Genomic DNA, 11,306 nt, shown 5'->3' on the forward strand with positions numbered 1-11,306 from the left:
TGAAGGCTCTACCTCCCATAGTACATTTAGAGACTGTAGGTACCACGAGCAGGCCTGATAACTGAAGGCTCTACCTCCCATAGTACATTTAGAGACCGTAGGTACCACTAGCAGGCCTGCACTCTGGGACCGTAATGTTCTCAAGGGTAGTATGGCACTAGTAGCTCTGTAGGCATCTCTGTAGCCATCTAAGATGGTGCCTTACCATTTAGAGCTTTGTAGGTGAGAAGAAGGATTTTAAATTCTATTCTAGATTTCATAGGGAGCCAGTGCAGAGAAGCTAACACAGGAGTAATGTGGTCCCTTTTCCTAGTTCTAGTTAGTATACAAGCTGCAGCATGTTTTATTTAAGAGGAAATCCGAGTGTGAGAGGTAAGTGGCATCAGACATATAGTATCTGTTTATTTGTCTTCTGTGAGAATTTGTCCAGGTTAACTGGATTATTAAGACTAGACATGAAAACAAGTTTAAAGTGTGTCAGCAAGAGTCATGTAGACACAACAGGATTTGAACTGATCCGCCCCCGCAGAGGAAACAGAATGCTAATATGTTTTATGAGGGGTGTGTGTTTGTGTGTGTGTGTCTGTGTGTCTGTGTGTGGTGTGTGAGGGAGGGAGGAAAAGAGCGTCTGAAGCATTTCACATAAGAAGCAGTGTGAGTTGTAAAACGTCAGCAGGAGGAACTGATCAAACTCTCATGGTGCTTTTATTACTTTGACTTGAACAACAGGATCAAGTGAAGTAATCAGGCGGGTTTTTTTTTAATCAAGTTTGTGGGAGAGGTTTTTCACTCAGTGGGAGGTGAAGAGTTGTTGTTTTTTTTTTAACTTGATTTCCTGAAGTGCTATCAGACTTAACTAGAATATAATCATTCTGTTAGTCGGGAATCACCAGTGACTGATGGACATCGAGAGGTGAGTCTTTTCAGTTTCTCAAAATGTTTATTGCTGCAAAAAAACATCAAAACCTGATTTTTTAACATTGGAATCTAACATATATTTATATTTTCTATTTAATCTATGTGCTTAAATGTATTTATTGATATTAGAAAAGGGTTATTAAACTTTGTGAAAGGTGTTGTAGGGCTGCTCAAACATTTGCATCACAAGTAACTAAGAGCCCTCACCGTCAGCTGCTTTTATCTGAGAGCGTGTGTGAAATGAAGGAGGAACACAGTAAAGCTTGTACAAGGTGTCCCAAAACTGGGTGTTAACTCTCCTCACCTTGCAGTGAGAACAAAACAAAGCAGCAATAAACCACAATAGAATGACCTCGCATTGTTCCTGCAGGCTGTGTCGACCGTGTGGGACTCCACGTGTGTCTGATGCAGAGGTACTAAACCTTCACCATCCAGTCAGACTCACTAATAAAGAATCATCTCTAAAGAGTTGACATGTCATGTGGAGATAAAAACCTGTACATCCTGAACAAAGTGAAACTAACAGTTCATGTTGAGCAGTTAATGACATGACATGGCGTCACAATGGGAGGGGGGTCAGGGCAAAGTTTTGCTGTTAAACCCCTAATAAACAATCTCTAATAGCTGGCATTATAAAGCTCTTGGATGTGGATTTTGGCATTTGGCAACTCCAAAAAGCAGTTGTTAAAGCAATAATGTGCAATAATGTGACAGTAATGATGCAATTAGGCTAATTTGTTTATCTTGAACATACATACTTAAATAAAACTACAGTTAATACAAATGATAAGTTTATTCATAATTTAAATACTTAAATGTGTTTAAGTATGACAGTTGGTGCCCCTGGCTGGAGCTTTGAAAGCACATTTTACAACAATTAGTTCAGACCGAGCAATCTGATTGGACAAGAGGCCTCCCATGCGTGACATCATTGGAACTTTTCCATCATGATGTAAAAGGTCCAATGATGTCACTCATGGGAGGCCTCAAACTCAAAAGTCTCAAACTCAAACCTCAGAGTCACACAACAGACTCTATTGTAACTGGTTTCATGATCACATTAATTTATTTTATCGTACATGTGAAGGTTCATACTACAGAGTAGCTGCTCTGTGGTTACCATGGACATCAACAGGAGTATAGAATGTTTTGGTTGCCTAGCAACAGTCTAGTTTCAGTTAAACTGAGGAACTAGTTGAGTTGGTGGAGTTAAAAACTAACCTGTCGTTGATATTTACTTTTTATCACTATTTTCTTCTTTTCTTCTTGTTGTATTAAAGTAATATGACACTGGAGGTGGAGATGTTGTTCTGGATATCAACACTGCTGTCATTGTCTTCAGAATCAGAATCAGAATCTGGGTTTATTGCCAAGTACATTTACACATACAACGAATTTGACTTGGTCTATTGGTGCTAAACAATTAACAAGGAAATAAAGCAGAACTAGCAACAACGTAAATAATACAGTATAAGTATATATTACAATATATAAAATAGAATTTAAAAATGTAAAATATAAAATATATATATATAAAAAAACATCTTCAGACCCAATCACAGCAGAGCTGATAATCAGGACTACATATGGATCTCGATGTGATATTGCTTATAGCTCTCCTTAAAATCTTTCATGACGCCTACACACATGTTGATGCTGCTGCTGACCTTTATGATGAGGATCATTCTACTATTCTTTTATCAGACGCTTTAATCCAAAGTGGCATACATTAGAGAGTAAGTAAAACAAAAGCAAGAAAGCAAACAACCTCAGGAAGAGCAAACAAACAGCTTTAAGTCTGATCAGACTCACAGGTGCTGACCAAGCAGCAACTGCTAGTCTTGAAAAATGAAGCCAATGTGGAAGTGTGAAATCCTGCAGTTTGTCAAGTGTCCACTAGAGGCTGGCTGCAGGAACACAGGAAGTCACATACACAAAAAAAAAGAGGTTTTTACAGCATAAATAAACATGTTTACAGCCTGGTACAAAAAACTTAATAGGTCTTGATTATTAGTTATTGTCATCACTGGTACACACTGTATGGGTTTTAATTTTTTAGAAACTACTCCGTTTCAATTTTATGATTGATACGTGTTATCCATAGTTAGGCGTGTAGCTGACCTCCTCAAGAGACTTAAAACCCGATTCAGCTCTAGATCTCAGTCTGTCGTTAGGTTGACTGAAAGTTAGACTGAGACAGCATTTCCAGCATGGTGTCTGCTGCCGCCTCCAGAGCCCCCTGCAGGAACAGACGACTGACGTCACTCAGGCTTCGTCCATTCATATTTACAGTCTATGGTGCTGACAGGAAGTGACCAGAAGCAGAGCACAACTGTTCTTGCGAGTTAGTTCTAATCAGCATCGAAACCATCCTAACTATCGTCATCGTCATCATCAGTATAATTAAGGTCATAGGTGTTCTTAAAGAGCTGGGTCTTTAGCTTTTTCTTAAAGGTGCAGAGGGACTCTGCAGATCGAATGGAGTTTGGTACTTAGTTCCAACCCCGGGGGGCGACAGAGGAGAAGAGTCTAGCAAGAGACGGAGGTGGCTAGGTGTCAGGCGGTGGTTGTGGGACGAGGCGGTACGATTGTGGTGGCTGGGCGTCAGGCGGAGGTTGTGGGACGAGGCGGTACGATTGTGGTGGCTGGGCGTCAGGCGGAGGTTGTGGGACGAGGCGGTACGATTGTGGTGGCTGGGTGTCAGGCGGTGGTTGTGGGACGAGGCGGTACGATTGTGGTGGCTGGGTGTCAGGCGGTGGTTGTGGGACAACGCGATCCGACGGTGGTTGCTGTGTGTCAGACGGTGCTTGTTGCACATGGTGTTGACTAGCGGTCGATGTAATGCTCAAGGAGTTTAAGTGTGATTGTGACGGAGCATTTTGAGTCCATCTTGCTCGGCTTGTTATGTTGTTTATGTGAACTGAAGCCTTTCATATCAAAGACCTTGTTGTCTTATTTCGCTGTGGGTCTCTGGAGTCTCTCAGATGTGTTTCAGTATTTCTATTTAAGGATGACTTGTTATTGTAAGATTCTTTGCTAGCATGGGAGAATCACCTTCATAGTTTTCATAAATGCAACATTTCCTTTTCCTGTCCTCTGGGAGTTTTAGCTTTGGACCCACTGCCGCTGCATTAAACATTATAATCCACTGAAACGAAACACCGAACCTCTGAGACCACTAAGACAAACAAATACCCCGAGCTGAGAGGAAAGACACCCACAGAATCGTTATTTGTAAGTCAAATAGATTGGGCTGTTATAACCTCCTGATAACTGTCAGCCTTGAAACAACAAGTCTTTGGTATGAATAAAAAGGTCTCGTCCAAGGGAAAACCCTGACTCCCAGAGCAAAGACCCCGGCGTTCCAGCACAGCTGCTATCTCTAAAAACTCAAAGTGACCTCAAGAAGCCTCCCTCTGAGGGATCACACCATGAAAACAGATTTGTGTTTGTTAAACCTTTTATGGTGTGTGGCTCAGAGACACCGGACAACACAACTATTGTCTGCATTATTTATGGCGAATCAACCAGGGGACATTTGATGTAATTTCCAGGAATTGTGCTTTTTTGATGCCCTTAAGCCTGGCTGAAGTGAACAAAAGACACAACTCTCCTGCGACATTTATGGATTACAAAACACGCTCAGTCGTGCTGATAGTTAGGTAAAACTATCCTATCGTGGTTATTGTTTAGATGAGTGGTTCTCAGCTGGTCAAGCCTCAGGACCCACCACCAACTCCTCAAGGAGAAATCACAACCCAAATTGTTTTGTACCGTGACAGAGATCATATTAGTAACATCGTTCAGTACCTGAGTACTTGCATATGTAAACAGTCTGATACAGCAGGTGGCAGTATGCACATAATTGGTTTGCAAATCCACCCAAAAAGCAAAAAGATGAAAAGTAACCATGGCAAGCACTCGCAGACTGAGTCTGTGCTGTTAACTGTGGATGTTTTTGTTCTTTCTGAGACACCGACAGCGACTCTCTTCCTACTTCCACTTGTACCTTGCAGCTCCGAGGAGCGTATTTTCTACTCATTTAATTACTGTTCATATGTTTGTTCTTTTACTTTTTGCCATTCCTATGTTTTTAAGCTGTTAAAAAAATTTATCTCAATTGGGGATTAATAAAGTTTATCTCATGGGCCCGTGCTGCACAGATACAACGGTATCCTTGTCAGATATGAGAGCAGTTATCAGGTCAACAGGTGTTGCAGCGATGGAAGCGGTCAAGAGAAGTGGTTCAGATAGAAGTGATTGTACCCGACCTAAAAAGCCTCTGCATGTTTCTAATAAGCTCCACGAGCAGAAACGTGCTCAAACTAGGATCAATATTGGAGATGCTTTTGAAAAATGGAGAGAGGTTAGAACACAGAAAGGTTTACAGACCCATGCAGAGCTGGATAAACACTGAAGCTTCAGTGTCCACCACATGGTGACCTGTGTGAGCATCGACTCTAGAGAGGAGGGGCCGGCTATAATGTTTAGAATTTAGACTGCAATACTCATTTTAAACACTAGTGGTCAGAGTTACATACTGCTCTTTTAAAATCAGCTCATAAAGAGCTCAGTCACTTTACAGCTAGCACTGTGGTAGAAGTCAGTCCATGACAACATGTACAGTAAACACTTGTTAAGGGGAAGTGATAGATGAAGTAAGTAATCTATCATCAATTATATGTGTATTACTCAAAAAGTTCAAAGTTGGGCTAAGGGCTGAATATACGGCTGCACAGAGATATTGTTGTAGTACTCAAAATCGTTCTTGGTCTCAAGACAGGAGAGACTCCGGATTTTAAATCAAGACCACCACCGATAGTCCACATCCTGGGCCGGCGGGAGCTGTTCACCGGGCTGTTCCATCACTGTGGTTAGAAGGAAAACGCCCCGTTCTAAAAGAACGAATAACTTAATCTTACTCATAATTTCATTTTCATACCCTGGTTTTATCCCACAACCTTCCAGGTATTGAGGACTCACCCTGCCTTGGTCTTGGTCCTGTCTGCACTCTTGTCGGGTATGTCTTGGTCTTGGTTAGTGTGGTCTTGTCTACAACACTACAAAGACCTGAGGGGGGATTGCAGAGTTAGTTTCAGTTAGCTTCTGTCTTAGGTGATCAGCACACATATAAATCAGCTGATATACTATCTCTTTAAAAACAAGCATGCTATAGAAGAATGAGTTATGAGGGGATGCCTGTGAGCTAGTTCAGGCAGACCACTCGAGCTGCACAGATTTTACACGGACAGGCGCCATTCACACGTCCTCCCAATTGAGTAGTCTATTCAAGCTGCAAGAGTCCCTCTCTCTCCCTCCTCTCTGGTATTGCCTTTTCCATCTTGTGCGTGCGTCTTGACTCTGATGAGGTCTACACAAAATGCTCTCCCACTGCTCCTCTGCAGGGTCAAGAGGGGCTGTTTACAGAGGACCTCACCACTCCAAAGTGCACACTCACATGACCGTTACTGTCGACTAAAACCATCATCAGACCTCTTTGAGTTTGGCCATAAGAAGAGCAAAGTATTTAGTATTCCCCGAGAGTTTTACCCCTAAAACCTTAAAAAACATGAAAAGGCTTAAAAAATCACATAATGTTGACTCCTTTTTATTTGATAAAACGCCTGACTCAGACCTAATCCAAGAGAGAAATTAACATTTTTATCATGTTGATATTCTTTTGAATTAATAAAAATATCTTTCATTAAGAGAAGTAAGGGTCAGATTGCAGAAATACCCATTTCCTCTTAGCGACACAACATTATCTTTTTGTAGCAAGAACACATTGCTGCAACACTTCTGGCTCTTAGTCACCTCTGATGCAAGTGGGAGTGTAGAAATGAACTTCCTTTATTAATCACCACTTCCTCTATTTCTCTTTATCTGCAGCTAGAGATTGTGTTCCTTGTGATGTGCGTTGTTGGCACCATCTCAGCCCCTTCAAGACGTTCATGGGAAAAAAGCTCCAGAGGGGAAGGACCTGCAGGCAGAGGAGCTCAGCACCAGGAGAGAATGAAGGCATTTAGGGACCTGTTCATGGAGCTTGAGCGGTGACATCTGAAGTGGAGTTTTTTTCTTCCCCATCTGTTTGAGCAGCTTAGCAGGTGTGAAGAAGTGGTAACAGCTGTTTGGTGGATGTCTCTGAAAGTGTTGAAGGTGAGGAGGCTGAGTGCCCGTCTGCAGCTATGGTCGTTGAGACGAGCTTTCCTCCCCCCTCATCATCAGTGATCCTACCGTTTGTCTCAGCATGTCGGACTCCCCTGCTGCTTCCATCCTCTACATCGTCTTGGAGCTGCTGATTGCCGTCTTCTCCGTGCTGGGCAATGTGCTGGTCTGCTGGGCCGTGTGCCTCAACAGCAACCTGCAAACCATCACCAACTTCTTCGTGGTGTCGCTGGCTGTGGCCGACATCGCCGTGGGGGTCCTCGCCATCCCCTTCTCCATCGTCATCAGCATCGGCTTCTGCTCCAACTTCTACGGATGCCTGTTCATCGCCTGCTTTGTGCTGGTCCTCACCCAGAGCTCCATCTTCAGCCTGCTGGCCATCGCTATCGACCGCTACATCGCAATCAAGCTGCCGCTCCGGTCAGAGGCCCTAAATACTTCTTCACTGTGGGGGAATCTCTGAAGTTATAAGTGAGGAGGGTGTTTCTCATGCAGATAGAGAGGAAGTGTAGTGTATGCTTTATTCATTCATGAATGGATAAAAGGTAGCCTCACTTAAAGTTTCCCAGCCATGAACACAAATGTTGGTGAGATATGTTGAGAAAAGTTAGAACCTGAAACAAAGACCTCTACTCAAAACAGAAGAAGACAGGCGCTGATGGCGCAGTGGTTAGAAACTCTTGGCTGAATGGTTGTGTCCAGGAATGACATCTCCCACGGGGGCTGCGTCCCCTCAGGAACACTCAAACAAATCTTGATCTAATTGCTTACACAGACTATGTGAACCTCCTGTAACCCCCCCCAGTAATGGACCATTATTACTGTCCTGAAAAAACAATGTGTTTGTCAGAATGTGTATGTGGGATGTCAGTTTGGATTAAGCGTTGGGGATAATATACGTACATCCTTTGATCCTGTCACTTAATAAAAAGGCTGATCTACAGTGACGCTGCAGCTCAAGCTGTGACATCATCATGCGAACACAGTGGACCTCCCTCACAGCTTTCCTGTTTACGCCCCCTCCTCCTCCTCCTCCTCTCGCAGACGATACGTGAGACTTCCTCCGTGATTTTTTGCAGCGTCGACCTTTGCACTTTAACATCTCAAGAATGCGACAGAAACAAGCCAAATATATCAGCTGCTCTCCCACACTGCGCTCCTCAAAATAGACTCTTCCTTTGAGGAGGCCTGAAAGACTTAGTTTGTTTACCCCTCCTGCTTTTAGTTCCGGTACGATGAGAAGTGAGAGCCAGAGAGCGGCTCATAAGTCAGAGGGAACTTCATATTCTGTTTACAAAAGACACAAGAGATATTCATTTTAGAGAGGCTGTTAGAGTAACAGTAACTTTAAAGGCTTTATATGTGATTTTTCACACTAAAATATCAAGTATATCCTCTGAAAATAGCTCTGAGTCATGACTGTCTACAATGGGTGTAACACCCGAGTCCCACTGTCTGTGATGTTTTCAGAGTTTTCAGAGTTTTATCTTCAGTTTGTTTACATCGTCAGGACAGCCAGCTGACTCCTCCCCTTGTGTATAAAAGTTGTTTAATTGAGGGACTAGAGAAAAGAAGAATAACATACTGTACTCACTGCTTAACTGTGTTTCTAGATCACACTCATTTCAGGTAAATTTACATGCAGTGTGAAGATACGAGCATAATAAAGATCGCTAGCATTAGCATGCTAACACAACAATGCAGCACAAGTTGTTTTGGTTTCATGCTGGTGCTCAAGGGCGACATCTACTGGATCAAAAATCACATATAAAGCCTTTAAGAGAGTTTGTAATCCGACAGATAGTGCTGCTGTTTAATGCTCATCGTCTCCCCCCTCCAGGTACAACAGCTTGGTGACAGGGGAGCGTGCACGAGGCATCATCGCCGTCTGCTGGGTTCTATCCATCATCATCGGCCTGACTCCCATGATGGGCTGGAACAAGCAGCAGTCCGACAACAAGAGTGACGACAACAGCTCGTGCCCCCCTAACCTGATGAAGTGCTTGTTTGAGAATGTGGTGGTCATGGAGTACATGGTCTACTTCAACTTCCTTGTCTGTGTGCTGATCCCCCTGCTGCTGATGTTGGCCATCTACCTGTGCATCTTCATGGCCGCTCGGCGCCAGCTGAAGCTGATGGAGGTGAAAGCGCTCCACGGGGAGAGGTCTCGCTCCACGCTGCAGAAAGAGGTCCAGGCCGCAAAGTCTCTGGCCATCATCGTCGGGCTGTTTGCTGTCTGCTGGCTGCCTCTGCACATCATCAACTGCTTCACCCTCTTCTGCCCGCACTGCGATCGCCCCCAGCCCTGGATCATGTACGTGGCCATCATTCTCTCGCACACCAACTCTGTGATCAACCCGTTCATCTACGCCTACCGCATACAGGAGTTTCGGAAAACCTTCCGGAAGATCATCCAGCGCCACATCCTGGGCCGGCAGGAGCTGCTTGAGAGCCGCGGCTCCGCCCACAACAGCATCAGCGACTCCATCAGACTCAATGCGAACTGCGTTAGCATTGATCGCTTCTCTGAGCACAGCAGCTGCAGCAACGAGAGCTCCTACCGATGCCCTGCTCGGATCTCTCCAGTAGGGGGCGGTTTAGTGGCGGTATCCCACCCCCCTCTGTCGGTGGTGATTCCCTTCTGTCCTAAGATGGGCCCCTGTCCACTGCATGCACTCAGACAGGCTCAGATCCCCACAGACTGCGCTGGACCAGAAGACGGGCAGAATAAATACAAGGAGAACCTCAGCTCAGCCCAGATCACATCCCTGTTAAACAAGCAGAGGAGGAGGAATGGCTTCAACGAGCTCGCAAAGGCATCCTGACACATGAGCAGGAGGAACGTTTTTTTTTTTTTACATATGTAAGAGTTTAACTTCAGCTCCTCAGGAGGAAGTAAAGAATCAGAATTATTCCTTATCTGCAATGACAATGGAAACACTCTAAACGGATAAGAGACCACATAACTGAATCTTTTCATTTGGAAGGTTGTTGTACTGCTCATGGACCAAAAGATGGTGTAATGCTTTTTAACATCCCAGATGACCAGGAGCAGCTGAGCGACTCACAGCTTTTATCACGTCACACACTTATTCTAACCCGAAATGCCTTCACTTCCTTCCTCTATGATGATGAAGTTCATGCAGGAGGGCGTAAAGTTCAACAGTGACGGCGGCTCTGGTTCTGGAAGTAATTTTTTCCGTTCCAATCCTCCCTTGATTTTTCACAAAATCCTTATATCAATAGAGAGAAGCCTGTAACCATGACAACCTCAATGGCTTTGAAAAAACGGAGAGGAAGGCAAAGGTACAAGACTGTGCACATCGTTCTCATCCAGAGTCAAGGAACTACGACTCCCACAATGCATTGCGAATGAGCCCTCTTCTTGATGTAACTTTAGTCGTTGTTATCATGTTTAAACTGTTGATACAAGTGTTTTAATATGTTGCAGTTTGTGTTGTTGAAAATATAAACTACATTCACTGCAGCACAACAAGGTTGTTAGTACATTTACCGTTAGCTAATTAACCAGCTAACCTGCTAGGGAAACTATCCGTTAGCATACAGGAAACATTGCCATGGTAACAGCGAGCTCCACCAATCAGAGACGTCGCTGTGACACTCTATGATTGTGGATATTGTAGTTCTTAAAGCAAGGTTGATATCAGATGAACTTGTGACTCCTACAGGAGCATAAACCATCGTTACAAACTCAGGTAGCTCGTGTTCAGTCTACCTGTGATGGTTATGACATCATGACTTATAATCAAATCAACTATGGAGGAAATTAACAGGATTTTTACTTCCAGAACCAAACTGTTGAGCTTGATGCCAACCCTGGCCACCCTTAGACACGCCCCTGACTGCATGATCCAGAAAGCTGAAATGACATCGTGTGAAGGGATGACCATAAAGCCTTAGGGTTAGAGAGGCGTTGAATGATGCACTGTACAAGCGTGTCAGTGGCTAAAAACACAAACATCTTTCAGGGATGTAAGGAGACATGTACGATGTTGGATTTCACCTCTTATCACTACCATGGATCCTGGAGAGAGGAACGTTCCTCGAGCTGCATTGCACAAACATTTCCCCTGTTTTCAGACCGTAACCATCTCAAGAAGAGCGCCGTCACCAGAGATCACACTTCAGACATTTTTCCCTTTTTGGCTGATTCCCCTCTCATTTCATTCTTGACATTTTTAAATTAAACTTTTTTTAAGGTA

The 11,306-nt window shown here is 43.9% G+C and overlaps 1 protein-coding gene across 2 annotated transcripts; it reads left to right on the top strand.

The window, feature by feature from the left end:
* Positions 1–598: 598 nt before the first annotated feature.
* adora2aa (adenosine A2a receptor a) lies at positions 599–11,306 on the top strand. 2 transcript variants are annotated; one of them, XM_065962655.1, is made up of 4 exons: positions 599–913; positions 6,808–7,074; positions 7,165–7,503; positions 8,924–11,306. In XM_065962655.1, exons 3-4 carry the CDS (start codon positions 7,166–7,168, stop codon positions 9,906–9,908), a joined length of 1,323 nt encoding a protein of 440 aa, XP_065818727.1. In that variant the 5' UTR covers positions 599–913; positions 6,808–7,074; position 7,165; the 3' UTR covers positions 9,909–11,306. The 2 variants fall into 2 exon arrangements, with proteins under 2 accessions (XP_065818727.1, XP_020491995.1); XM_020636339.3 differs by lacking the exons at positions 599–913; positions 6,808–7,074; positions 7,165–7,503 and adding an exon at positions 7,512–8,134.

Source organism: Labrus bergylta, chromosome 2, assembly GCF_963930695.1.
Source record: "Labrus bergylta chromosome 2, fLabBer1.1, whole genome shotgun sequence".
In the NCBI taxonomy this organism is placed as follows: Eukaryota; Metazoa; Chordata; class Actinopteri; order Labriformes; family Labridae; genus Labrus; species Labrus bergylta.